General features: G+C 54.4%; 2 protein-coding genes across 2 annotated transcripts in view; both read right to left on the minus strand.

Annotated features, from left to right (window-relative positions):
* Positions 1 to 22,882, minus strand: part of KCP (kielin cysteine rich BMP regulator) — a 34,548-nt gene extending 11,666 nt beyond the window's left edge. Inside the window, exons 1-22 of the mRNA XM_030825519.1 lie at positions 22,389 to 22,882; positions 19,905 to 20,047; positions 18,853 to 19,042; positions 18,690 to 18,766; positions 17,868 to 17,952; positions 15,649 to 15,731; positions 15,320 to 15,413; positions 14,371 to 14,453; positions 5,499 to 5,592; positions 5,275 to 5,354; positions 5,105 to 5,198; positions 4,690 to 4,775; positions 4,537 to 4,618; positions 4,168 to 4,320; positions 3,987 to 4,093; positions 3,813 to 3,906; positions 2,954 to 3,127; positions 2,759 to 2,841; positions 2,493 to 2,586; positions 2,213 to 2,404; positions 1,627 to 1,797; positions 156 to 332 (exon numbers count right to left, since the gene is read on the minus strand). Of these exons, the coding sequence (XP_030681379.1) occupies positions 156 to 332; positions 1,627 to 1,797; positions 2,213 to 2,404; positions 2,493 to 2,586; positions 2,759 to 2,841; positions 2,954 to 3,127; positions 3,813 to 3,906; positions 3,987 to 4,093; positions 4,168 to 4,320; positions 4,537 to 4,618; positions 4,690 to 4,775; positions 5,105 to 5,198; positions 5,275 to 5,354; positions 5,499 to 5,592; positions 14,371 to 14,453; positions 15,320 to 15,413; positions 15,649 to 15,731; positions 17,868 to 17,952; positions 18,690 to 18,766; positions 18,853 to 19,042; positions 19,905 to 20,047; positions 22,389 to 22,464 (2,512 nt within the window). The 5' untranslated portion in view covers positions 22,465 to 22,882. The remainder of the gene's footprint in view (positions 1 to 155; positions 333 to 1,626; positions 1,798 to 2,212; positions 2,405 to 2,492; positions 2,587 to 2,758; positions 2,842 to 2,953; positions 3,128 to 3,812; positions 3,907 to 3,986; positions 4,094 to 4,167; positions 4,321 to 4,536; positions 4,619 to 4,689; positions 4,776 to 5,104; positions 5,199 to 5,274; positions 5,355 to 5,498; positions 5,593 to 14,370; positions 14,454 to 15,319; positions 15,414 to 15,648; positions 15,732 to 17,867; positions 17,953 to 18,689; positions 18,767 to 18,852; positions 19,043 to 19,904; positions 20,048 to 22,388) is intronic.
* A 1,466-nt stretch (positions 22,883 to 24,348) lies between these two features.
* On the minus strand, positions 24,349 to 25,716 carry LOC100585343 (filamin-C-like). The gene is made up of 3 exons (XM_003261426.4): positions 25,612 to 25,716; positions 24,729 to 24,938; positions 24,349 to 24,609 (listed from the first exon to the last, which is right to left on the minus strand). The coding sequence occupies exons 1-3, from the start codon at positions 25,694 to 25,696 to the stop codon at positions 24,422 to 24,424; spliced, it is 483 nt and encodes a 160-aa protein (XP_003261474.2). The 5' UTR covers positions 25,697 to 25,716; the 3' UTR covers positions 24,349 to 24,421.
* Between the last annotated feature and the right edge of the window lie 2,133 nt (positions 25,717 to 27,849).

Consider the following 27,849-nt stretch of genomic DNA (forward strand, 5'->3'; position numbering starts at 1 on the left):
GCCCAGGACCTCTATCAAAGGTGAGGGAGTCGGAGAGTGAGAGAAAAGTATGGTGGAGCGGCAGGCAGTGGCAGGGCTGGGAGGAAAGCGGAATCGGTGAGAGAGGCACGATTGGAGCCCCAGCAGGGGGAATGGAAGGGCAGGTGTGGCTCTACCCTGGCAGGTCGGGCAGCAGTGCCCAGAGGGGATGAGTGGGTGGCTGCAGCCCGGAGGCTCACAGGGCTGGCGGCCGCAGGTCACGAAGCCTCCAAGGCAGGTACACAGGTTGCAGGGTTCTCGGGGATCTGGGAACTCCTGGTTACTCAGGTAAGACTCCCCCAGGTACTCACAGCCTTTCAGAGAAGAGACAGAGAGGCCGAGGGAAGGGACAGAAAGGGATGAGAGGGCAGCGGTCATAGGCTCTGAGCTTGGGCCTGTTATGCATCCAAGATCTCAAAGATCTATCGTGGGGGCTGGGGGTCACAGTCCAAGCCCAGGGGGCAAAGCAATCGTGAGGGGGGCAGGGTTTGGATTGGCCAAAGGGCAAACTTTCTCCCCTTTATCCTGCAAAAAACCTTCCTGTTTAATTTGTAGGAAAACACCCACAAGGCATCTGCTGCCCCTGGGTTTAAATACTCAGCAGGCCACTGTCAGAGGCACCAGTTTCCCAACCCGGAGAGCTAGGAGTAGCCCCAGCTGACTCAGGTGGTGCGGACCCAAGGTAGCACCTTTCCCACGCTCTTCCAAGCCCACTGATGAATCCAGGAGGGGGTAGGGTCCCAGGGTGGTGGCAGCCTGCCCTTGGCACCTCTGCCATTTACTCACCTCCCTTTTTAAAAAAGAGAGGGTGAATTTCAGGCTCAAAGCCTTGGTGGGCAAAAGTATCTGACTAGGATTTAACAATATTATAATTTTAATTATATTCATTTTTATGGTAATATGGTCCTGGCAAGTCTAATTTTCCACTTGCAATATGATATAAAACTCCTTTCTAAATCAATTTAAATTAATAAGTGAGTTAATTGGAAGGCAAATAGTAAATAAAATTACAGTTGGTAAGGGCGAGTGGCCAAAATTGCCAAGATCGCACAATAGTGAGGGAAGACAGGGGGACTAGGGGCCTGGGTCTTTTTACAAGAGCCAAATTTAGGCCCAGAGAGGCTATGTAACTTGCCCAAGACCACACGCCAAATAGCAACAGAGGCAGGAGAAGATCCAGGCTTTAGCCGCAGGCTTTTTTTTTTTTTTTTTTTTAAGACAAGGTCTCACTCTGTCACCCAGCCTGGAGTGCAGTGGCGAAACACGGTTCACTGTAGCCTCAAACTCCTGGGCAATCCTCCCACCTCAGCCTCCCGAGTAGATGGAACTACAAGAGCCACCACGACCAGCTGATTTTAAATTTTTTGTGTAGAGACAAGATCTCTCTATGTTGCCCAGGCTGGTCTTGAACTCCTAGGCTCAAGCGATCCTCCTGCCTCAGCCTCCCAAATTGTTGGGGTCACAGACTCGAGCTAGGGCGCCCAGCCTCGCGGCTTTTTCTTACTGTAATAAATATTTTAGATCCACCCTAGGCAGTAAAGATTATTCTGACCCCGCCCTCTGGTCCCCCCATCCCAACCCCGCAGTTCCCTATCCCATGACCCTCACCATCACAGTCAGGGCAGCAGTCGCCCCTGGCAGGGAAGGGGCACAGTGCAGGGGCACATGCCTTGGGCTCGCAGCTCACGCTGCCCTCCCAGCAAAGGCAGAGGTGGCAGGCAGCAGTGGGCGATGGGAAGCGCTCCCCGCTGGCGAACTCCTTCCCCTGGTACAGGCAGCCTGGGGAGAAGGGCAGGGGCTGGGGGCCTGTAGGGGCTGGGGGGCCATGGGGACCGGAGGGCTGTGGGGACTTGGTGTTCGTGGGGGTTGGGGGGCATGGAGGACGGGTGTCGTGGGGGCTGGGGGTCGTGGGGGCTGGGGGTCGTGGGGGCTGGGGGTCCGTGACGGCGGGGAGGCCGTGGGTTCCGTGGAGGCTGAGGTCCGTGGAGGATGGGTGTCGTGGGGGGCTGGGGGATGGAGGGCCGTGCCTGCTGGCTCCCAGGCCATGCTGACCGGACACTACATTCCTAACGAGATCCCCGATGTGGGCGGAGCGGGCCTCCTGGAGGAGGGGGACTGGGCAGGGCGCTCCGGGGCGGGGCGGGGCGGGGCGGCAGGACGCAGGTGGCCGAGAGGGGCACCGCCAGGGCGTTACCGTTGCAGGAGGGGCAGCAAGGCCCCTGGCGCGGGTGCGCGCAGGGCGCGGGCGGGCAGGGCAACCGCTGGCAGGACACGGAGCCGTCGAGGCAGAGGCAGCGGTGGCAGGGATCGCCGGGTGGGGAGAAGTACTCCTGGTGGCGGGCGGGGGCTGCGCCGGGCCGTGGGCAGCCGGCGGGAGCTGGGGAGGCTGCAGCGAGAGAGTGCGTCAAAGGGGCCCAAGAACAGGCCTCCGAGGGGACCCACAGGGAGGAGCAGCCGAGGAGTGCGGCCCCTACCTGGGCACTGCGGGCAGCACTCTCCCGGCAGCAGGACAGGCTCTGGACAGGTCAGCGGCGCGCAGCGGCGGGCCAGGCACTGCACGTTGCCGCTCTGCGGACCGACAGACGCACCACGGGTCAGTGGGTTAGTTGGGGGAGGCCGAGGAGACCCCTCCCACCCAGTGCCACCAGGTCCCACCCCTCCCACCTGGGCGGGCCTCTCCTGGCCTCTGCAAGTCCCGCCTCCACTCCCCTGGGCTCCTCCCACCCAGGTGCAGACTCACCAGACAGCGACACAGACGGCAGGGGTCAGAGGGGTGGGGGAAGTCCGCTCCGCTGGGGTACTCTTTCCCGCCAAAGGCACAGCCTGCGGGAGGGAGCGGCTATAGCCTGGGAGAGGGCGACTGCCCCAGGGCGTGCTGCCTTCCGGGGGCCACGCCATCCCATCCCAGAAGGCCGCCCCGACCCGCCCACCTCACCGCTGCAGTCGTTAGGGCAGCAGGTCCCAGGCAGCGGGTGGGCACAGGGGGCCCTGGGGCAGGCGCGAGGCTGGCAGTGGGCATGGCCTTCCTGGCATCGGCACTCCTGGCAGGGGTCTCGGGGGTGGGAGAAGCTCTCGCCGTCCACAAACACCTCTTCCTCCAGGATGCAGTCTGGGCAAGTGGAAGGTGGGGGCAGGTATGAAGGCAAAGCCTGATAGCCCCTCCAGCCCTGGAGTCCAGAGCCGCCACCCAAGTGCCCACTTGGAAGCTGACTCGAGGGGAAAGAGGAGGAAGTGGCCATGTGCACATGTGTGCAGGCACGTGTATCGTTGTGAGCACACACGAGTGTGCATGTGCATTGGGGGTCATTCACCTGCAGGCAGATGTGTGTCTCTGAGGGGAAGAAGGGGAGTGCTTACACACGTGTGTACCTGTGTTTGACACACGCCCTCACACAGACTCTGCAGGCAGGGACGTGTCCCATGCATCCCAGCACCCAGCCTCCTACGTGGCAGGCTCAAGTGCCTGCTCATGAACCTGTGTTATCCAGGTAGATACATGGGTTTACCTGGGGGGTAGGGGAGTGGGGGCCCTAGCATGGTGGAGGGGCAGTAGTTACTAGAAGAGGAAATGGAGCATGGGAGGGGAGGGTGGTGTAGGTACAGGCAGGAATAAACAAATCTCTACTCTCCCTCCCACCCACACCCCGTGAGTTCCAGAGAGCTCTAAGCTCTGAAACAAGACTGAAACAATTCAGAAGGCCATTGCTTTCTAAGGTACCTGTTGGGCCCATGGGGCTGTGGGAGAGCAGCCTCTGGGGCCCTGATCCCCTCAGGCACAGTGAGTACCCACATACCTGGGCACCTGGGGCAACACTGGCCTGGTCCACTCTGGGGCCTGGCGCAGGTCATGGGAGGGCAGTTAACCAAGGAGCATGTCACAGTTCCATCCTGGGAGAGAGCAGGGCAGAGAGCAATGAGGGTACGCCCAGGAGGGGCTCAGCAGGGCAGCAGCAACGCTGGGCAGCTACCTGACAGTGGCAGGCATGGCAAGGGCTGTCTGCGTCCGTGAAGTTCTGCCCATTGGCATACACTTGGCCGTGGTAGGTGCAGCTGTCACAGCTGGGGCAGCAGGCACCTGGGTGGGGCAGGCTGGTCAGGGTGAGCTGGGTAATGCAGGGGAAGAAAGCCAGGATCAGCCCAGGCACTCACCAGGGGGCTGGGTGGGGTGCTGGCAGGGGGCTAGGGGGCAGAGCACAGCCCCGCACTCGGGTACCCCATCTTGACAGACGCAGGCAGTGCAGGGTCGACCATCAGGCTCCCACTGGACTCCCTCAGCAAACTCCTCTCCATCCAGCACACAGGCTGTAGTAAGGGGGCTGTCAGGTGGCAGCCTGCACACCTCCCACCCGTCCCTGTCCTTCCCAGGACACAGGGACCCCAGCTTCGCCATCCCCACTGACACTGTAGAATGGCTAGTGGACTTAGCAACCCGTACCCCATCCGGGGAAGGAGCACCCTCCATCTGCAGCCCTCAGAGGCAGCGCCCATAGCAGCTGCTCCTCCCCCTCTCACACACACCTGGGCAGAGCTGGCGGCCAGAGGCAGGCAGGGCACACGGGGTGACTGGGCACTCCTGCTCCTCACAGGAGACCTCGCCAGCCTAGGAGGGAAGCAGGTGAGACACCCTGAAGGAATGGGGCAGATCCGGGTGTGAGCGGAGGGACCGCCTACCTGGCAGGCGCAGCGGACACAGAGGCCCCGCTCCTGGAGTCTGAAGGTCTCCTGGCTCTGATACTGGTGTCCCTGGTACTCACAGCCTGGATGGGATGACAGGGGCATGGGGGTATAGGGCTGGAGGCAGAGGGGAAGCTTCATGTCACCCTGAGGTGTCCAACCCCCACCCTGACAAAGAAGATCCAGCTGAGTTCTCCAGGGCACCCTGCCAGCAGCCCCCCGCCCTCCACAGCTATGCCACAGAAGCGCAGGCCCCAGCATGGTGCCAGTTTGCCATGAGAAGGTGTGGTGAGGACTCACTTTGGGAACAGGGTAACAGGGGCTTAGGTCCAAGAGAATCAAATCGCCCACACCTAGAGCCTCTCTGCGGCCAAGGCCTGCCAGTCCTGCAGAGACTCCAGCCCCAACTCACCATCGCAGACAGGGCAGCACTGCCCAGGTATCTTGCCTGGGTGTCTGCAGGGCACCGGCGGGCAGGGCAGAGGCTCACACTGCACACTCCCATTCTGCCAACAGGGCCTGGTCAGCATGCCAGAGGCAGGCCCGGGAGCCAGGCCCTCCCTGCCAGGCAGCCACACTCACAGCACAGCGGCAGTACGAGCAGGGGTCCCCTGAGCCCACAGCCTCCCCGCTGCGATGCTCCCGCCCGTTTAGGAAACAGCCTGTTGGGAAGGGGGGCCTTAGATGTTCCTCAGGGGCCCCTCCCCACCCTCTCCTGGCCTTCATGGGCCCCTGAGCAGGGCCACCCATCAGCTTTCTCCAGGTTGCCCACCGTGGTCAGGTCCCTGCCCTACCCACCGACTCACCATCGCACACAGGGCAGCAGGTGCCTGGGAGGGGCTGGGCCGGGTATGGACACAGGCTGGCACATTCTCGCTGGCGGCACTGGATATGACCCTCCTGGTGAGAATGAACAGGGGAAGGGGCCGACAGGGCTCAACTGAGAGGTGGAAATGGTGTTAGAATCCCAGCTATCCACTTATTAGATGTGTTTATGGGTTGAATCGTGTGTCCCTGCCCCCAAATCCATATGTTGAACTCCTCGCCCCCAGCACCCCAGCCTGTTACATTATTTGGAAACAGGGTCATTGCAGATGTAATTAGTTAAGATGAGGTCATACTGGGGCAGGGTGGGTCCCTAATCCAATATAACTAGTATCTTTTTTTTTTTTTTGAGATGATAAAAAAGACTTGCTGATAAAACAAGTTGCAGGTTTGCAGGTTGCAGGTTGAGATGGAGTTTCGCTCTTGTTGCCCAGGCTGGAATGTAATGGTGTGATCTCAGTTCACTGTAACCTCCACCTCCTGGGTTCAAGCGATTCTCCGGCCTCAGCCTCCCAAGTAGCTGGGATTACAGGCGTGCACCACCATGCCCAGCTAATTTTTTATATTTTTAGTAGAGATGGGGTTTCACCATGTCGGCCAGGCTGGTCTCAAACTCCTGGCATCAGGTGATCCACCTGTCTTGGTCTCCCAAAGTGCTGGCTTTACAGGCGTGAGCCACTGTTCCAGGCAATATCCTTCTAAAAAGGGGAAATTTACACACAGACACACACACGTACACACACAGGGAGAACGGTATGGAAAAGAGAAGGCAGAGGTTCAGGTGTTGCAGAAGCCAAGGAATGCCAGAGATCGCCAGCGAATCACCAGAAGCGAGGGCAGAGGCTGGAGCAGATTTCTCCTCACAGTCCCAGAAGGAACCAACCCTCCCACACCTTGATCTCATACTTCTGGCCTCCAGAACTGTGAGAGAATATATTTATGTTGTTCAAGACACCCAGTATGCACTTATGCACTTTGTTACAGCAGCCTAGGAAACTCATACAGTTACATAAACTAGCATGTCACTTAAGCTCTCTGTGACTCAGTTTACTCGTCTGAAAAAAAATGGACCTGAAAAAATAGTCCTGTTCTCATAGGCTTGTTGTGGGATGAAGGGAAACAAGGGGTCTGGTGTGGCATCTACCTCTAGAAGCTGGTACTTAGCATGGCGGCTGCTGCCACTACCCCATGGCCTGACCCCAAAAGACCCCATGCCTTGAATTCACACCCACATCCCTGGGCTCACTGCCTCCAGCCCCGTCAGGGTCTGAGCAGCCAATAACTTCTCATGGGTGGGGAGAGGGAGGATGTGGTTGTGTCAGAGGCATTTGAACCAAAGCAACTCCATCTTGAATAGGGGCTAGGTGAAATGAGGCTGAAACCTACTGGGCTGCATTCCCAGATGGTCAGGCATTCTAAGTCACAGGATAACATAGGAGGTCGGCACAAAATACAGATCATAAAGACCTTGCTGATAGAACAGGTTGCAGCCAAAACCCACCAAAACCAAGATGGCAATGAGAGTGACCTCTGGTCGTCCTCACTGCTACACTCCCATCAGCGCCACGACAGTTTACAAATGCCATGGCAATGTCAGGAAGTTACCCTATATGGTCTAGAAGGGGGCATCATGAATAATCCACCCCTTGTTTAGCATATCATCAATAAATAACCATACAAATGGGCAACCAGCAGCCCTCAGGGCTGCTCTGTCTATGGAGTAACCATTCTTTTACTCCTTTACTTTCCTAATAAACTTGCTTTCACTTTATAGACTCGCCCTGAATGTTTTCTTGTGCAAGATCCAAGAACCCTTTCTTGGGGTCTGGATCAGGACTCCTTTCCTGTAACATCTTTCTGGCAACCACTGAAGGGATGATAGTGCAGAAACCCCCGACCCAAAGGCTAATTTTTGGTAAGTGGTGGGGTCTGGTACATCTTTCTGGTGAGCCATGGAAGGGACAATACTGAAGAAATCTCCTGACCAGAAGGAAATAGGCTGCAGCACTGACTGGCGGAGTGTGGGTAAGTGGGGTGCATATACCCGGGTAAATAATGGGATTGGGTTAGAGGCCCAATTTAGGGGAGTTAGAGGTCTGTCTTAATAAAAGGCAAGGATGCTTGACGGACCTTGGGATAGAGGCCCAACTCGGGAGGGTTAGAGTCCCTTCTAATATTTAGAGGGATAGAGGCCCCTCTGGGTAAAGTCCCTCCCGGTTAAGAATGAGTTTGGCACTACGGGATGTTGACTGCTATTCTCTTGGGATTAATCTGCCTTGTACTCTGCTGACAGCTATGGGTGACAGGATTAGGCAAGTACAGGATCGTGGGACATGTGGAGCTTTTTCCTCCCTAAAAGGGAAAACTTAAGAGCTAATAGGACTGCCAAAAAAGATCCCTTCATGGCTGGGCGCAGTGGCTCACGCCTGTAATCCCAGCACTTTGGGAGGCCGAGGAGGGCGGATCACAAGGTCAAGAGATTGAGACCATCCTGGCCAACATGGTGAAACTCTGTCTCTACTAAAAATACAAAAATTAGCTGGGCGTGGTGGCACATGCCTGTAGTCCCAGCTACTCGGGAGGCTGAGGCAGGAGAATCACTTGAAACCAGGAGGCAGAAGTTGCAGTGAGCTGAGATGGCGCCATTTCACTCCAGCCTGGCGACAGAGCAAGACTCCATCTCAAAAAAAAAAAAAAAAAAAAATTCCCTTCGCTACCGATACACAGCCACCCAAACTTTTGAGCAATAGGTGGGTCTTTCTCTCGCCTCCCTGAGCACTTTGCCTTTCCCACTCTGCCTCAGGCAATGCGTCCCCCAGTGCCCTCCACTGCAAGCTGGTTGAATGAATGGTAATAATCACTGTTTATTTCCTCTGCAAAGTTTTGATTAATGGAAAAAAAGAATATGTGAGCTCGTCTTAAGGTATAGTGAATCTGGTGTGCTTTGTGTATCTTTCTGTATTATTCTGTCATAAAGAAAGGTACCTTAGAATAGAACACAGGCTTAGGACACCTGTAAGCCTGCTTTGCAAGACAGCCCAGCAAGCTTATCAGTTACAAACTTTGCTGCAAGTCCCTGAAAAATAACTGGATGAGGTTTCCCTCTTGTCTTGTATGTCCTTGGGAACTTGACCTTGTAACCACATGGCAGTACTTTCTCTTGGTCTCTGCCATCACAATGGTGACTTGAGTTCAGGGTTCAGTTCACAACTTAGAGGATGAGTCCTTTATCTTCTTTCGTCTGTGTATTTATATGTGTTGTGTGTGTGATGTTTATACAGAAAAGAGCTTTAACTAATTGGTTTAATAATAATAAGAGCTTAAATATTTTGTCAGAAAAGTAAAAAGTCTAATGCCTTTTAGTTCATGTGACTTAAGTAATCTTTGGGAAATAAGAACAGTTTTAAAGATTATTGATAAAAATATCTTCAAAAATGTAAACATTTGGTCTAAATTATGCAGGTCAGATATTAGGTTTGCTAAATGCTTTAAGGTCATAACCTGCTTCTTTGACTTTTGAAAATTCTCCAATTTATTTTGGAGCTTTAGATTCTAGATAAGGCCTGGGGACATGTGGAATTAGCCATGTCTCCTAGCTATGCAAAGAAGGTTATAAAGCAAAGAGATTTTATATAAGAAAGGATCTTGTGTGGTAAACTCTTGTCCTAAAGTAAAATGACTGGTTGTTTAAAAAGAGGAATGTTTAGGACAAGTCAGAAAGTCCCAAGCATATTGTAGATTGTCTGTGTAAGTCATGAAAGAATTCATGAAAGGGAATTTATGCAAGACATGTACAATTTAAAGGTTGTTAGGCCTCCTAAATGTTTCATAAAATGCCACTATGACTCTTTTTTTTCTTTCCATTTTTTTTTTTTTTTTTGAGACAGTCTCACTCTGTCACCCAGGCTGGAGTGCAATGGTGCGATCTTGGCTCACTGCAACCTCCACCTCCTGGGTTCAAGCCAGTCTCCTGCCTCAGCTTCCTGAGTAGGTGGAATTATAGGCATGCACCAGCATGCCCAGCTAATTTTTGTACTTTTAGTAGAGATGGGGTTTCACCATGTTGTCCAGGCTGGTCTCAAACCACTGACCTCAAGTTATCTACCCACCTTGGCCTCCCAAAGTGCAGGGATTACAGGCGTAAGCCGCAGCACCCAGCCCCACCATGACTCTTAACTATACAACTTGCCTGCTTTACAGTTAGGTAAGGCCTGGGACATGTGGAGCTTGCCACACCCCCTAACTGTGCTGGAAAATGTCAGACCTTATTCTGCACTTCTGCCTGGTGTGTCCTAGGCTAGGCTCCACACCTAGTACATAGTTAAAATCCTGAACTTACCAAGGTTTTCACCAAAAGTAAAAGTTGCTAAGGATTAACATTGTAACATGTAATTAAGACTACTGAAAAAACAGTTCTACATGCAAGGCATGTAAGAAAAGTAGAATGTACTTTTGGTAAAAGATTATAAAAAGTCATGGGAATGTAGGTTTCTTGCCTAAGTTTAGACGGTTAAAGGATTGTTTTAAGTTAGATAGAATAAAGCTGAAGGTTTGAGCAAGTTGTGGAAGGTTTGTGAACAATTAATCTTTTTTTTTTTTTTTTTTTTGAGACAGAGACTTGCTCTGTCACCTGGGCTGGAGTGCAGTGGCGTGAGCTCGGCTCACTGCAAGCTCCGCCTCCCGGGTTCACGCCATTCTCCTGCCTCAGTCTCCAGAGTAGCTGGGACTACAGGCGCCCGCCACCACACCTGGCTAATTTTTGTATTTTTAGTAGAGACAGGGTTTCACCTTGGTCTCGATCTCCTGACCTGGTGATTCGCTCGCCTCGGCCTCCCAAAGTGCTGGGATTACAGGCGTGAGCCACCACGCCCAGCCTGTGAACAATCAAGCTTGTAAAAGAAATTGTGTGTGAACATATTGGTCAAAGTTAAAGGGGTATTATTCAGTTTTTCTGTAAATTGAGCATTGGAATAAAAGTACAACAGGTTTTTTTTTTTTTAAAGCAAAACGTGCTTGTAATCTGCTCTTTAACAAAAATTTGTAAAGGGTTATAAAACATTTATGAAAATCTTACCTTATAGTCAAACTGATTAAGAAATATATTTGTCTATAAGGTTTTATTAAGAATTGGGTTTGACATCAATAATGCACCCATGCAACAGTGACATTTGGCTTATTTGGTATAAAAGTCATATGGGAAGTATTGTCAAAATATGAAATGGTATTTGGTTTTCTTTGGGCTGTATTTGTATAAATGTATTACTGGTATGTGTTCCAAAATTATAAGAAACTCCTATAATGCTGATATGACTTAGTGTATGTTATTAATAATTATAATTGTTATGTGAAATTATTATATGCCACAAGAGTAACCAAATTTCCTTATCAATTGTGGCTTTAATAGCGGCTGTCCTAAAACCTTTTGCCATCCACAAACAATTGTTATCTTGTTTTAACCCTCTTTAAAATGTGGTTTTATAACCAACTATAGGACTTCAACAGGTGCTCTTAAATGCAGGTTTTCTGATAACTTTGGAGATTGTGACATCAGAATAGAAGAAAAAACTTTCAGAACTCAGAGAGCTGAAATGTTCATGAATATCAAACAGAAGTTAACTGCATGGACTCTGACATAATCTATTTGACTTTTTGTTCAAAACATCGCTGATCCTTTGTTTTGTTTTTCATAGTCAGGGAAACTTTTTTTGAGCTATTTACAGTTTTTGGCAATTGAGTAAAGTATACTCCTGTGAACAAACTTGGAGCATATTTATTTCTCCCTACCTAATTTATCCAGAATTTGGAAACTATTTGTGAGTATTCTTAATTTATGGCAATATAGCTATTTGCATGAGTGCAATAAGAATCTGTTTTCTTTTGTAACAGGACACAATTGGAGAAACTGGCTATTTTACCAAGGCTTTGACTGGAATGGCATACTTTCCCTTAAGGAATCAAATTTGGCTTGTAGAGCCCATAAATGCCTCTGGGGCAAACTGGCCTCATACCTTGCCTACACAGTCCCTGTACAGGGTTTCTGACCTGTGGTAAGTAAAGAATGTCACTTTCTAACAGGCCCAGGAGCCCCAAGTTATCTCAGAACCTCAAAAGGAGAGGCATTTACTCAACTCATAGGTATTTGAGGGTGCAAACCCATGGCAAGGCTTGGCTCAAAAAAAAATCTTATCTGAGATTCTTTATGAAACAGAGTTCCATCAAAGCCAATTTCAAAGAGCTTACATAAAAAATAATTATTCTTGCTGCACTTTATACAAATAATCAGGCCAAATATAATAAAGCAAGTCAGTGTTACCATGATTAGTCTTTAGTAAAAATGGGAAACTAGAGAGAGAAATATTATATTTCAAGAACTATGGTATACTTGTTATTAAATTCTAGTCTCAGCAGTTGTTTTTAAGTTTGTTTTTGCAATTTAGACTGACAGCTTATTCCTGTGACCCAACCAGAGATCTCTGGCTGCTGCTCAAAAGAAACAAAAAGGATGGGTTATGTAAAAATCTGGAGTCAATATTCTAATTCTGGGCATGTACTGTAATCATCTAGCAACCCCATATCAGCTTGGTTCCAACAGTTGCCCAGTTCACGGAAAGCCTTCTAATTTAGTTTACTTGAAATAATTTTACTGATTTTGCTTTACTCTTGTGGAATATGTTTCTGTTGTACTCTTTGGGTAGGAATAAGGATAAGCTTACTCAACGTTTTCTTAAATTAAACTTTTTTTAATCTTCCAGATATCAACTTTTGTCAGAACTCGGAGTTATGAATGGCCCTCCCCATACTGATGCTTTCTGATTAAGCACCCCTGTACCCTGACACAAGACAGAGAGACCCTAATAGTTAGGCAGGAATATCATTGCCCCTATTCAGCCTGAAGAAATTACAAAAGATGGATCTTTGTCTCTCTGCACCCCTTAGGATCAAGAGTTCTCTTATAAAAGGGAGGAGGAAAATGTAAGAGGCATTTGAACCATAGCAACTCCATCTTAAATAGGAGCTGGGTAAAAATGAGGCTGAGACCTACCGGGCTGCATTCCCAGATGGTTAGGCATTGTAAGTCACAGGATGAGATAGGAGGTCAGCACAAGATATAGGTCATAAAGACCTTGCTGATAAGACAGGTTGCAGTAAAGAAGCCGGCCAAAACCCACCAAAACGAAGATGGCGACGAGAGTGACCTCTGATCGTCCTCACTGCTATACTCCCTCCAGGGCCATGATAGTTTACAAATGCCATGGCAATGTCAGGAAGTTACCCTATACGGTCTAAAAAAGGGAGGCATGAATAATCCACTCCTTGTTTAGCATATCATCAAGAAATAACCATAAAAATGGGCAACCAGCAGCCCTCAGGGCTGCTCTGTCTATGGAGTAGCCATTCTTTTATTCCTCTACTTTCTTAATAAACTTGCTTTCAGCTGGGCACGGTGGCTCATGCCTGTAATCCCAGCACTTTGGGAGGCCGAGGCAGGCGGATCATGAGGTCAGGAGATTGAGACCATCCTGGCTAACAACCCCATCTCTACTAAAACTACAAAAAATCAGCCGGGCATGGTGGCGGGCGCCTGTAGTCCCAGCTACTCGGGAGGCTGAGGCAGGAGAATGGCGTGAACCCGGGAGGCGGAGCTTGCAGTGAGCCAAGATCGCGCCACTGCACTCTAGCCTGGGCAACAGAGCAAGACTCCATCTCAGAAAAACAAAAACAAAAACAAAAAACAAACTTGCTTTCACCTTACTCTATGGACTTGCCCTGAATTCTTTCTTGCACAAGGTCCAAGAACCCTCTTTTGGGGTCTGGATTGGGACCCCTTTCCTGTAACAATTGCAGTGGGGTTGGGTGCCCTGTAGCTTTCACACAGAGTCCTTAGTCCTTAGCAGGCTGTTAGGAAGCTCCATGAAACACAGCCCTCCTCAGGTGCCCACCTAGCCTTCACGGCTTACATGTCCCTATCTCCCCCAGGCTATTCCTTATATCTGGGGTACCTTCCCCTCTTTTTCTTTAGGCAGTGTTACTTGCCTAAGTAAGCACTGCCCCCCCATGAAGATGTTTTAGATCTGTGCTGCCCAGTAGAAATATAATGTAAACCACTTATGTCATTTTAAGTGCTCCAACAAATGTTAATTTTTAAAAATTTTTTGAGACAAAGTCTTGCTATGTTGCCCAGGCTGGTCTCAAACTCTTGGGCTCAAGTGATCCTCCCGCCTCAGCCTCCCAAAGTGCTGGGATCACAGTCATGAGCCAACATGCTCAGCCTCACAAATGTTTCAAAGTAAAACAAAACAGATGAAATTAATTTTAACAACATATTTCATTTGGCCCAATATATCCAAACTGTTATTTCAACATGTAATCAACATATAATGGATTACTATTTTACATTCCCCTATTTCATAGGAAGTCTTTGAAATCTGGCATGTATTTTACATTTATGGCACATCTCATTTTGGACCTGGCCACATATCAAGTGCTCAGTAGCCACATGTAGTAGTGGCTGTGAATTAGACAGCACAGTTTTAGATGCCTCAAGTCAAACTGTGATTCCCCCACTCTGGAGCTTTTGCCGCTCGCCATATCCTGCCCAGTCTCCTTCTCTAGCCTGGGAGCTCCTTGAGTTCATTCACTAACCCGGGCTAAACACCTCTTGGGCTCAGAGCTGGGCACGTGGATGAGCTCTGCCCAGCCCCCGCCTGCACAGCCCCCAGCAGACAGCGCCTAGGTCTTCTCCACTGGGTCCCCTCTCAACACTTCTGTGAAGTACTCCATGGAATGAGGGAATGAATACAGTGGGCCTGAGGGCAGGGAGGGGGACAGGCCAGGAATAGCCTGAGGACTCACCAGGCACCGGCAGATTCGGCAGGGGTCCCCAGGTGTTGTCCACTCTTGGCCATGTTCCCAGTGAGAGCCACCTTCTGTGCAGCCTAGGGTTGAGGGGTTGAGAAGAGGGAGGCCTGGTGGGAGCTGGCCTGGACCCCAGCCTCAGCCTGCCCGCCCTCCTGACCGCATGCCCTCTGAGGGCTCTCTCCTGAGCCAAGACTAGATGGGGTCAGATCTCTGCCTAGATTCCACAGTGGCTCCCAGTGCCCCAGGCAGGGTGAGGCCTCAGCTCCTTAGCCCGCCCTTTCTGGTCTTCCATGGACAGAGCGTAGCCACATCCATGTGCCCCACCTATCTCCAGCCCCTCGTCACCTCTCACACCTTCCCAGCCGACATTGCACACCCACCCTGCGTGTCAGGGCCACGCCTGTGCTTGATTTCTCCCCTCTTCCTGGAAGGCTCACTGCCTTTGTCAGCCCTTCACCAAGCTAACTGCTCTTTATCCTTAAGGGCCACCTGGGGACCAGCTGCCTCCAGGACACTTTCCCTCCTGTGCCCAGGCGGGATTCGGTCTCCTTCCTCTGAATTCGCACACTAGCTGGTGCCTGCTTCTATTCCTGCCCTTGGCTGATACAAGATTTTGCGTTAGTGTATGACTCAGTGTCACACTCTAATGGTCATCCCTGAGGGCTGACCCCATGTCTCATAATTGGGGAGCACAAAGTAGAAAGCAAACATTTATTAAGCTGCACTATGAGGTATGGAATATCACTATCTGCACCTTACACATGGGGAAATTGAGGAAGAGAGTCACACAAGCACTAGGTGGCAATGGCAGAATTTGAGCTCAGGCATTCCAGCTCCCCCATGGACCAAACCCACCAGAGGCCGGCAAGGTGGGCTCTGGAATTCAAGAAATAGCACGACAACCTACCTGTGGCTCTACCAGGGAGGGGCCAGGGGCTCTCACCTTGGCAGGTAGGGCAGCAGTGCCCAGGCCTCAGGACTGGCTCTGGGCAGGGGCTGGGCGGGCACTTCGGGGGCATGCAGTGAACTTGGCTCCTCTGTAATGCACCAGTGGCTGTGAGGCTTCAGGTCTGGCTCCCGCAGAGGGCTGGGTGGGCGGGTATTGGGCACCCTCGGAGGAGGGGGGCACAGGGCAGGGATGGAGGGAGAACCTAGCTGGCTCCCCCTCTCGGGAGGCATGTGAGGGGGCTGGAGGAGTGGCAGGCAGGGTCCAGGGCAGGGCAGGTGTCCAGGGAGGAGCAGGGCCTGGGCAGAGCGGACAGGCAGACTCACCAGGCAGGTGCACTGCAGACAAGGGTTGGATCTGGACAGGAAGGTGCCCCCCTCCTTATAAAGCTGCCCCTCATACTCACAGCCTGGGAAGGTTGACAGGATGACAAGTGGGCCACCAGGCAGCAGGGTGGGTGGACATCACTTGAGGGAAGGCATGACCCCAAGTAGGTACTGGACCCTTGGGGTTGAAGGGATGGCGGGGCAGGGCAGGACAGGGCTGGAGGTCACCGGGTCGGCAGACGGGGCAGCACTCCCCAGGTGGGGTGCAGCTCTCCAAGCAGTTGAGCTCTGAACACGAGGGCCCCTGGCACTGCACGGCCCCTGCCTGCAGGGCAGACACTGAACAAGCCCTCCCTTCCCCCACCATCCTCCCTCTTTCTCTCCCGCTCTCCCTCCTTGTCCCTTCCTGCTCCGTCCCTCTCCTTTGCCAGAGCTGGCTTACTCTGCAGGCCTAGCAGGCTTCAGTCCTGATGCCTGGGCAGTGGCAGTAGCAGCCCTGCCTAGCCCCCACATTTGGGCTTGGCATGGCCAGGCTGGCAGTCTGCCCAGCAGCAGGGATGTGGGTGGTGGCTGATTCCTTTACCTGGTAGGTGGAGATGACACAGGGCTCTGGATGCCATGTTTCCCCAACCCCGTGGCCCCAGGGCAGCCTGGAAAACCAGGCCCAGACCCCCAAGTAAGAGACCCAAAGGACTGGGTGCCACATTAAAGGGGCACCATTCACGTGACAGACATCAGAGATTTTAATATTTACTACTCCTTTCCAGCAGATGGCAGTAAAGTGTCTGACAGGCACATCATCAGCATGGTTCCATTATTTTACAACAGATGGAAGTAGTGTCTTGAGGAAAGGGTGCCTTTTAAAATTTCACCAAAGACATCATATAGGCTAGCTGTGTGTGTGTGTGTGTGTGTGTGTGTGTGTGTGTGTGTGTGTGTGTGTGTGTGTGTGTCGGGGGGGTCTTTTCTTTGTGTGTCTTTTCTTTGAGATCCATCAACCCCCAAGATTTTAGTCCTCATCTCCAGCCAACACTCCAGGCTGCATTTCCAGACCCAACTGGTCTGAGTCCCTGTCCCACCTTTCTTACTACCAACTGAGACTCCTCTCTCAGAGGGGCTGCCAGATAAAATATAGGATGCCCGGTAAAATCTGAATTTCAGAAGAATAAGATGTCATTTTTAGTATAAGAATGTCCCAAATATTGCATAGGATATACCTATACTAAAAACTTACATACCGTTTATTGAAATTCAGATTTAACAAAGCATTCTAGACTTTCATTTGCTAAATCTGGCAACACTATCACCTTATGAGCCAGTAACACCCCCCTGCATAGCCATGACCTTCTCTTCCTCCCAGCTCTCTTCATGTCCCTGGCACTACTGCTATCCTAGTGTCCCAAGCTTGGCCTCCACTATTCCAGGGGACCCAGCCAGTCACTGGCTCCTGCCCGTCCTTTAGAAACATCCCCCTTTCTCCAGCCCACTGCCATCCCTGGCTCCATGCCTAGACAACTGCTGTCACAGCCCCGATGCCTCTGTCTGCATCTAGCCCTCACCAGGTGAATATTCCTCAAGCGCCCCCTTGACCATACCGCACACTGCTTCAGCCTTCAATACCCACCCACTGCCCATAGAAAAAAGTCCTAATTGCAAGGCTTACAGCAGCCTGTTCCCACTGGCCTTCCCACATGGACTTCCTGCAACCCACCTCTCTCCACCCTATCCTTGTGCCCAGAGGACCCTCACTTACTCCCTCTCCTTCAGGTGGGACCCCACTTTCCCATGAAGACCCAGCTCAAAGGACCCATTGTCTGGAAAGGCCCCCTGACTGCCCAGCCTCAACGGGCTTCCCCTGCCTCCTGTGCCCTCCTCTGGCAAAATACACACTGCACTGCCTTCTACACCTCCTCTTAATCTGCTCACTGGGTCTTCAATCTTGTGGTAGCTTGGCTATGAGCTTGTCTTCTCAACTAGATTGGAGGCTCCCTGAGGGCAGGAAAAAGATTTTGTGCCTGTTTCCCCATGGTCTCTGGCTCAGTCCCAGGCCACAGCCAGTATTTGCTGATTTGTGCATGGGTTCTGCACTCCCCTGGCCACTGTCAGAGTGAGTGGGCAGGCACCCCTGGGCATGTCCCAGACTCACTGAGGTGGCAGGCTGTGTCTGTGGGCCAGAGAAGGCAGGCAGGAGGTGGGGCTGAGACTGGCAGGAGGCTGACCTTGCTCACAGTGCGGGCAGCATGCTCCTGGCTCAGGGCAGGGTCCTCTTGGGCATGGCTTCTGGCTGCAAGTGATGGTCCCTTCCTGTGGGAGCAGACTGAGGTGGCTGCACAGGCATCAGAACCCTGGAGGGCAGGGCCTCTGGAAGCAAAACCTCAGCCCAGGCTGGGACATGTCATAGGGGCAAGAGGATGAGTTGGCTCTGTGGATGTGGGCTACCCTCTGTGTAAAGGCAGAAAAGAAACATCCTGCCCCCACTCCCATCGACTCCTGATGCTCTTAACCCTAGGAAACCATCTCTTTCAGGTGCCAGCAAATTCCCCAGAGAGGAGAGATCCTAGGAAGAAGACCGAAGACTTTCTCATGGAGGAAGGAGGAAGGAAAGACTGGGAGAAGGTGGATGTGGCACCTGGTGAGGGAGAATAGGCAGACCAGGGGGTTCCGAGGTAGAAGATGGGCAGTGGAAGAGTGGGAGGTGATATAGGAGGACAAGCAACTATTAAGCTGGTGCAAAAGTAATTGCGGTTTTTGCCATTAAAAGTCATGTCAAAAACCGCAATTACTTTTGCACCAACCTAATACATTCTCTGCCATCCATGCCACTGTTGGCCAGGCCTGAATTGAGTGGCTTGGGGGCCCCCCAGTGTCCGTGGGTGTTGAACCCCTTTTCCTACTCGGAATCAACTGAAAGCCACCGTGACAAGGTGTGGGAGTGGCAGGCAGAGCCCATTATGCAACATCTCGAGTGCCATGCTGCAGTGACAGGTAGCTGAAGAGAGGCAGACAGGTGAGAGATATCCAGGTGGGTCCTGGGAGCTCACCAGACAGCGGCAGGTGGTGCAGGCATCTGGGGAGAAGGTCTCCCCGTTGCCATAGGTCTGGCCATTCTGGCTGCAGCCTGAGGAGACAGCAGTGTCACTCAAGCACCCCATGCCATCTGCAGGTCTTTAGGTGGCCCCGGTGGGCAGATAGGATGGCACTTACCCCTGCAATGGGGCAGGTGTGCTTGGGGGCCACAGTGAGCGGCCCCATCCTGGCAGACACAGGCTGTGCAGGCGTCAGGCTCCCAGCGTGCCCCCTCGGGCCAGGCACGCCCCAGCCCCCAGCACTGGGGAGACGCACGGCGGCACTCACAGGACTCCAGCTGCCTCACCCTCGTCTGCAGGTCCTTATTCTGGATGAAGGAGATGGAATAGCAGGCACTGGCTCAGCTTCCCCCACCATCTCCAGCAGAGATGAGGGGTGTGAAAATGAGGCAGGATGAGAAAGAAGTTTGCCAATTCCAGAGCAGAGATGGGTCCTCCTCGGTCAGCATCCAGCTCAAACGATCACTGTTCTCAGGGGGGCATGGGCCCCAATCTCTCCTTTGGACAAAATGGGGACCCAACTCTTGCCCCAAGAATTAAAGACATCTTTACCCATCCAAAATATTTCTTAATGATGCCTTATATAGAATGCATTCCATTAACATTCCCCAAATACATGGAACAGTACGAAACACGAACTGACAAAACAAATAGCCTGGAGATTCATTTGCATGAAAGAATCAATGTTAAGAATTGTTCTGGCCGGGCACGGTGGCTCACGCCTGTAATCGCAGCAATTGGGGAGGCTGAGGCGGGCAGATCACCTGAGGTCAGGAGTTCGAGACTAGCCTGGCCAACATGGTGAAATCCTATCTCTACTAAAAATACAAAAATTAGCTGGGCATGGTGGTGCACACTTGTAGTCCCAACTACTCAGGAGGCTGAAGCACAAGAGTCACTTGAACCTAGGAGGCAGAGGTTGCAGGGAGCTGAGATTGTGCCACTGCACTCCAACCTGGGTGACACATGGTGACTCCATCTCAAAAAAAAAAAAAAAAAAAAGAAAGAAAGAGAGAAAGAGGAAGGAAGGAAGGAAAGAAAAGAAAAGAAAAGAGATTGTTCAGATAAGAGCTCTATTTTAGGTTCCCCCCTCTAAGCCTAACTCCTTCTCTCCTTCCCACTACGAGAAGCCCTCCCTACCCAGTGCAAACCAGCCCTTCTCCATGGTACCTGTTCTCTGAGCTCCACCACTGCAGCCTCCAGTCGCCCCAGCCACTCTCGCAGGGGGTGCCACTGCTCCTGGGAGTTCCCAGCAAGGGCTGAGGAGTGGGCAGGTGTCTGCTGCCCAGGGGGCTCCCTGAGGACAGCCCCACCTGAAGGGCACAAGAATCCCATGTGGGCCTGAGGATGAGGGGCTGGCCTGGCCACATTTCTTGGGTTCTGTCTTCTGACCCACAGGGGAAGGGGGTCATCCTGTGCACCCTGCCCTGTCCACTTGCCCACCCACCATCCAGGGAAGGAGATGTGGTCTGTGAGGGCTGGGGAGTGAAAGCTGGAGGTGAGGGCATGGAAGAAGGGGGAGGAAGTTCTGAGTGGACAAATGTGGCCCAGACCAACTTCCCCCGCTTGTCTGGGTGAGCCACAGGGCCCCTGACCCACCAGGGGACACAGAGCAGTCTCTAGAGCAGGGCTTCCCTGCAGCCTGCCCCGGCTGATGTCCCCAGCCATGGTGAGCATGTCAGGATCATCCCGCCTCTCTTGGGCCAGGGACTTGGCCAGGGATGGCTGGGAAGCTGACACGTAATGCTAGGAGGGCCCGGAAGCCAGCACAGGCTGAAACGCAGGGGAAGGCCACAGACATGCGCCAGGCGGGGGTGCTTTCAGGGGCCTGGGGTCTAGCTGAGAGTCTTTTCAGGGAGAACACGAGCAGCCCTCATCCCCTGACTCTCTGCACCTGTCAGAAAGGCCACCACTTTTGGAGAATATGCTCAGGGAAGGACAACTGCTCCCCCTGCTCCGGCCCCCAACCCTGAGCATGGTTTTCCAGGCTTGTGACAGGGGTTCCTGGGGGCTCCCACATTGGGTGGGGTGGGCTCCAAAAGTGGGACTTGGCTGCATTTCCTGAAGGGTTTCAGAAAGGTGCTGGCAAGGCCCCTGCTGGCTTCGAACACACCAGATCCAGTGAAGACAGCCTGTCCCTCCTTCTAGAAGACACTATGTCCAGGAAAGAGGGACGGGGCACCTCTGAGCTCTGGCCTGGAGTTGGGGGCAGCCACTTTCACCTTTTCACTTTAATCCTTCTCCTGCAGCCCAGAACGTAAAGGCAGGAGGGGAAGAGGCAGACATGGGTCCCTCCCCCAGGCAGGGATGGGCAGGGAAGTGGAGGGTCTGGAGCGGAGGCAACAGGAACAGAGAGAGGAGGAGGGAGAGGGCTGGGTCTTTCCCACCATGGCAGCTCATTAGTGAGGCCAGGCCTGGAGTGGCTTAAAAGGGTTTCTCACAGACACTAGGCCTGTGAGACAGGGGAACAATGTCACCCACTGTCACCATCAAAGGCAGAGGGGATTCTAGGCTAAAATTGAACTTGCTTTGTCCCAAGTTCCCTGGCTTAGTTAATGTCATCCCACTTACCCAGTTACTTAAGCCAGAAAGCTGGGGCTCAGCTCCCCTATTTTGTTGCCTGAGTTGTCCCCTAATACATCCTCCCTTCTCCTCTCTCCACCATCTCCATTCAGAAGGCTGAAGACAAAGCGTCCCTGCCTCTATCTGCGCCCCTTCTCTCCACTCGACCTTTCTGAATCACACAGCTGAAGTCTCCCAGGAGCAAGTCCCGCTAGGATGGATCACAAGCACTGCCCACCTTTCCAGCCCCGCAACTGCCCACTCATATCAGGGATTCTAACTCAGACCCCGCACCCTGGGCGGATACTGGCCCTCAAACCCCAGGTGCCCTTTCCCATCTGCGTCCCTGTACTGGGGATCCTGTCGCCCGGAAGGGCACCCTGTCTCAGTCCTTCCCAAGCACACAGAGGGCGGCCACGATGGGCGTCTCAGCATCTGAAACATTCTACCCAATCTAGACTCCCGTGGGGCCTCATCCTGCTGCCCAGGGCCCCTCCTCCCAGGCCACTCCTCCAGTTCTGCTTAAGCAGGCAGGCGGGATAAGGGGGCCCGGGAGAAGCTGGATCCTCTGGGACCCCTAGGTGAAGCTAGGGCCAGTCTCGCCTGGAGAGACCTGCAGAAAGAGCTCCGAGTGGCACAAACTTGGCTGGTCCCCCAGGAACTGTCCCGGGCTCCCCTCTCAGCCTCCCCTGGCCCCCTGCCGGCACCGAGCCCTCCATTCCCGCCTGTCCCGCTCCGGGGAGGGCCAGACACAGATTCAAAGTCAGCCTTCACAGCGGGCCCCTTTTCTCCCCCTCCTTCGTCAAGACAAATAATTAACTTCAGACTCCCAGATGCCAGGGCAGCCACACTCTCTCCCACCTCCGGCTGCAGGAACCGCCCCCCTCTCCTGAACCCCCTGCTTTGGCCGCGGTCTTCCCCATCCTGCTCGCTCCGCCCGACGGGGAGGACGGGGCTGGCCAGGGAGGCGCGCGAACCTCAGGCAGGGCTAAGAGAAGCAGCCCCCGGCCCCGCTCGGCCCCCTCAGGCCGGGCTGATAGGAGGGAGGGGGCGCACCTGGCCAAACCCCAAGTCTCCCGCGCCTGGACTCACCTTCCGCGCCCGCGGCCAGCGCCAGGCCCCCGAGCTGCAGGAGAAGGGACAGCGCAGCGGCCCCGGCCCCGGCCATGCTAGCTCCGCCTCGCTCGCCGTCTGTCGTCGCGGCTCAGCAGGCGCTGGGGGAGGTGGGGTGGGGACACACAGGCCGCTCCCACCCAGGCTTTGTTTAGGGAGGGCTCAAACCCCCCACCTCGCGCGCCTTTCCCATGGACACCTCCACCTGCCCCGGGCCCGGCCGGTCCTGACCCCAGAGAGCAGCTCCAGCTCGCAGGAAGCCCAACGGGGGTGCAGGCCTTGTCTCCGCTTAAGATCCAGGAGGAGACCCTGAAAAGAAAATAAACCCAAGTCCACCCCTCTCAGGCTCCTGGACAGTCTCCCTGCCCCTTTAGGTTACTCCATCGCCCTGGGGTTTCCAGATCGATTTTTCCTCTCTCTCACAAGTTTACAGAAGAAGCAGACTGAGCTGGCTTTAAATCCTTGCTCAGCCAATTCCATGTGGCCTTAGACCACTAACTTCTCTGTGCCTCAATTTCCCTATCTGTAAACTGGGGATCACCACATCTACTTTATAGACTTGCAGTGAACATTGAGATTATATAAGAATTTAGAATCGGTAGACAGATGGTAAATGCTCAGTAAATAACAAATAATAACAACAAGAACTCCTGATCTCTGAAATCATGGACGCGACCAGTGTATTCCTCTCTCCACCTATAAGTTTCTTTCCTGGACTCCACTCAACACCCCTACCCACCCCAGCAGTCCCAGGCTTGGCCCCAAATGCCAAGGCTACCTTTCACTGGCTGGTCTCAGCCCCATTTCCCACTCCTGAGCTCAGGCCTGGCTGTGGGGTAAGCCTGGGTAGGGGGCAGGGCAGGGCCCTGGGCTCAGCAGGCGGAGGGGGCCAAAGTCAGGAAGTGAGGACAGCCGTCCCTGTGGGCCCACAAGGCTGGGAAACTCCTCCTTGCAGCTGGGAAGCAGAGGGTTGGGTCTCACAGGCGAAGCTCACAGGCAAAAAGGGACATTGAGGGCGGAGCTGTGAACCCTTCCAAAGCTCTCCCTCCCTGCCATAAAGACCAGAAGTCGGAAGCCACCCCTCCCCCAGCCCAGGCAGGGACTGAGGTCTCCCCAGCCCACTCTCCACCGAGCTTAAAGCTTCAGTAGGGAGACGGCAGCTTCTCTGTCCCAGAGTCTGGGCCCATAGTGGGCCTGAGCCTTTGCCACAGGGGGCAGGGAGGCTGTAATGCCACGCCAAGACCTGGCCTCAGTGCCTGGAGCTGGGGTCACAGAGGAAAGCCAGGGCCAGCCAGCCAGAAGAGGAACAAGGAAGCGGCAGCGCTATTCCTGGCAGGTCTAAGGAAGGTGGCTTTCGTTGACTGGGTGCCTCTGGAAGGCAAGTCCTCCAGGGGGCTGGGACGGTTCAGAGCACAGATTCTGGCAGGGTTGCCAGGGCACATCCTGGAGCTCATGCTTTCTGCTCTGGGGCCTCTGGCTGGTCACTTCACTTTTGGTGGCTGTTTTTTCTGAGCTGTGACTGGAGCTCTAACAGCACCCACCTCATGGAGTGTTTGTAAGGGTTAGTAACGCATGGTGCCTGGCACAGAGGTATAAGCAATTATTACTTCCCTTATGAAGAATGGGGGCACCTCCATCCCCATTTTACAGAAAGAATCAGAGAGAATCAGGGTGAGCAGCTCCAAACCACACTGGGAGGACACACAGGGCTTCCCTCGCCCCACAGTCCCCTTCCAGTCCCTCGTGTCTTAGCCTCTGCCCCTGAGCCTGGCCCCAGTCTGCCCTCACGTCACATTCCCAGGGAGGGACACTGTTCTGACACAGACAAGGTCCTCCAACCCCCGGGGTGCGGTGGGGTGGGGAGGCTGGGCCTTCACTTCACCCCCAAGGCAGGTGTTTGTAGTGTCTGATTCTGTGCTTGTGTCTGGGTGTGGCACATTTGTGTGTGTGTGTGTGTGTAATGTGTATTTGGCTGGAGGTGGGGGCTGAGGCTGGGGAGGCACTTTTGGGATTCAAGGGACCTTGACTTTGAAGGGGCTTCCAGGGACACTTTCGTCACCCCACTTGACGATGAGGATGTAGTCCCCTTTCTCCTTGACAGTGTAGGTGACATTGTACACCCGGTTCCCCATGTGCTTCACGTACACCTCCTCACAGGGGGTCTTGGGGCCGTGCACGCCCACCATCATCATGTTGGTGCCTGGAGAGGGAAGCAGAGGGACAGGCTCACACCAGGGAGTCCCCTACTGTGACCCACACCCTCCTCCCTGATGGCTTCTTGCTCGCACCCCGGGAGACGGCCTCCCCCCCGCCACCTGCCTGCTTTGCTGCAGTCCACGGTGAAGGAGTTCTTCTGGCCCACGAAGGCCTGGGACAGCCCAGGGCCCCGAGTCACCAACTTGCTGGCATCCGAGGAGAACTTAGGGATGGAGCTGTAGCTGGAGCCCCGGCTTGAGGAGGACTTGGTCACAGTCTCCACCAGAACCGTGGATGTTTCGTGAAGGCTGTGGCCTCCGGACAGCCTCGGACCTGAGGGGCGGGTGGAGGGGGCACAAACCTGGTCAGAAGGGCTTCCTGTTCTTCCTCAGGCAGGGGACCCTCGGCCAGCACTGCCACCCTGTGGGACTCACTGCCTGCATTTGAGGCTCCCCCCCAGATTCCTCCAAGGGCCACTCTAGGAGCACAGCCCCATTCCCAGCCAGGGCCCTGAGCTCCAGCTCCAATTGGTGCTCCACCCCAGGGCTGGGGCCTCAAGATGCTGCGTCCCTCATCCTTGCAGGCTTTGTCTGGGAACTCAGGCTAACTCACAGGGTAAGAGTCTCTCTTTGCAAAGGAACACCCACCCAACTCATCCTACAGACAGCCTCAAGACGGGGAGCTTGCTCAATACTGACTGTGTCTTCTTGGAGCCGAGGAATATGGGAAGCCAGGAGGGAAGAAAGTGACGCTAGAGCCTGAGGAGCCCGCACAGGCCAGAGCTGAAGGAGTGAGGGGCTGTGATGGAGAGGAAGAATGGGAAGTTTACACAATCCTGCCCAACTCCATAGAACGTGTGCTGTGTAGAGCCCAGCCCACCTCTAGCCCTGGTAAACTGACCATGATGTCTGGGGGCAGACTGTGGCCTGGATGTGCATGGCCACCAGAGCCCTCCAGGCTGGGCTGGGCTGCAGGCTGGGTGGACCTCCCCCAAACCAGCACTCACCAGTGACCTTGGCCTTGAAGGGGCTGCCCACGATGTGCTGGGGGCCACCGTACTTGATGGCAATGAGGTAGTTGCCAGGGGCCATGGGAATGTCAGTGACCACGTGGCCCTCAGGACACTCCCGACAGTCCAGCTGCACCTTGGAGGGGCCATCAATGGTGACAGACAAGGCCCCCGAGTAGGCGTTCAGGGCGTTCACGATGAACTCTGATGACACACCTGGCGGCCAGAGGTAGCAAGGCTGAGGGCAGGAAGGGCTTGTGGCCCAAGAGGGGCTGGGCCCCAGCTCCCTGGGCAGCCTCTGTGGGGGGCTGCCACCGCCTCATGCCCAGCCTGACCCCTGCCTGCCAGCCCAGCCTGGGGGCAGGAGGAACCAGGGTCCAGTGTGCAGTCCACAGCACGTACCTGCTCTGAGGGGCACTAGCCTAACTGTGCTGGGTACCAGGCAAATGAGAGATGACATGCCCTGTCCTGGCTGAGGAAGGCAGAGCCCCACGCTGTGAAGCAGGCTGAGGGCAGAAGGCAAGTGCCTGATGGGCTGTGTCAGCTGTGGGCGCATGAGCGCTAAAATGTGGGAAGCTCAGTGTGGCTGGACTAACCTGGGATGGCTTTGGGGAGGAGGTGGATCAATGGGGGAGGACTGGAAGGGCTCTAGGGGAAAAGGAGATAAACTTGTTGGGGGAGCCCCAGACCTGGAATATGAGGAGGGGATGCACGATGGGCTGGTAAAAATCTCACAGCCAACCCCAGGGCCCCAGTGGAGTCCCAGGTGACAGTTCCCTCACTCCAGGAGCTGCAAGGCTTGGGTACCAGGGGGCCACTAGGGGAGGAAGTGCCACGGCAGTCCTAGTAAGAGTGGCCAGACAGCAGGTGCCCTGCTGCCTCCAAGGTTGCTCTGGGTCACATGTCTCCTTGCAAACCCACACCCAGCTCAGGGAGAGGACAAAGGTTTCGATGCATTAGGCCTGATCCTAAATCCTACCCCTCCTAGTGAGCTGCCCACACCCCAGGCCCTGCTGCTTGCTTAGTCCAGACGGGGTGAGGCTCTGGGGCAGCAGGTGCCCAGGAAGAAGCTTCTTTCAGCTTCCTCCCAGGGGCAGGGTGGGGGAAGACCAGGGTACAGGGGGAAAACCCCCAAGTAGGGCCTTTAGATAAAAAGGGGTGATTTCCCAGTGACTCCCTAGACTCTTGGAGCCCCTCAGCCCCAGCCCCAGGCCCGACAGCCAAGAGGTAGGGGGAGGGTGGGGGCAGGGGGAGGGGAGGTCTTGCCAGTTTTCTCTATGGACACAGCCGGTGCACTTTCAGGCCCTAGTGACTGGGTCCACGGGGGCTCAGGCCCACCCCAGTCCTCTGCCCCTGCTCCCCGCTTCCCCTCCGCCCCCCTCTCCCCTCTCCCCTCTCCTCCGCCCCCCTCCCCCCTCTCCTCCGCCCCCCACCCCCTGGCTCCACTGGGGCACACCCCCGGGCCAGCTCCTCCTGCTGCTGGAGGAGCAGCACCCCGGTCCTCGCCCTGCTGTGCCCAGCTTGGCCGCAAGGCTGGGAAAGTCCCCCACTCCCGCCTCTGCTCCCGGGCACCTGCTTCCGCCCCTCCCGGCGTCCGGAGACAACCGCGCGAGGCCAGCACTGGTCCTCACCATCTTCCCCCAAATCCCAGCCACGCTACTCTCACTTTTCCTCCACGTTTAGCCTCTTCATTGTTGCCGTCTTAAGTTCTGGGACAAGACCTACAGAAACCAGCCCAGGAACTATTGCGCCCCATCCTTCTCCGCTGCTCTGGGGGCCGGCGTCTACCATTCCCTGACGCGAGCCCAGGGACGGACGGAGCCTCTACCTGACACTATCTTCCCCCACACTCTTTCACAATTCCTGCCATTGGCCTGAAGATCCCAGGGGATGAACGCTTTAACCTCAACCTCTTTTCCGAAAGGGTGAGGGTGGCCCGGGAAGAGCGAGTGCGAGTGCATTGAAAGTAAGGATCGGGCCTCGCTCCTCTGTGGACCAAGCCAGCCTCCAGAGGGGCGCCTGGGAGCCCCCATTCTGGGCGATGGCGAGGGGGAGAGAGAGCAGCAGAGCCGGCGCCCCCCGCTGCGGTGCCGACCTCGCCGCCTGGGCTTTGGGGTTCCCCGGGCGCCAGCACCCCAGACGGATCGGGGAGTGAGGGGCGCCTGGGAGGTCCCAGGCCTGCGGGGCGCGCCCTGCTGTAGGCACCCACCCAAGCTCAGTCTCCAGGCACAGCTG

The sequence above is a fragment of the Nomascus leucogenys genome, chromosome 13, assembly GCF_006542625.1.
Source record: "Nomascus leucogenys isolate Asia chromosome 13, Asia_NLE_v1, whole genome shotgun sequence".
Taxonomy (NCBI): Eukaryota; Metazoa; Chordata; class Mammalia; order Primates; family Hylobatidae; genus Nomascus; species Nomascus leucogenys.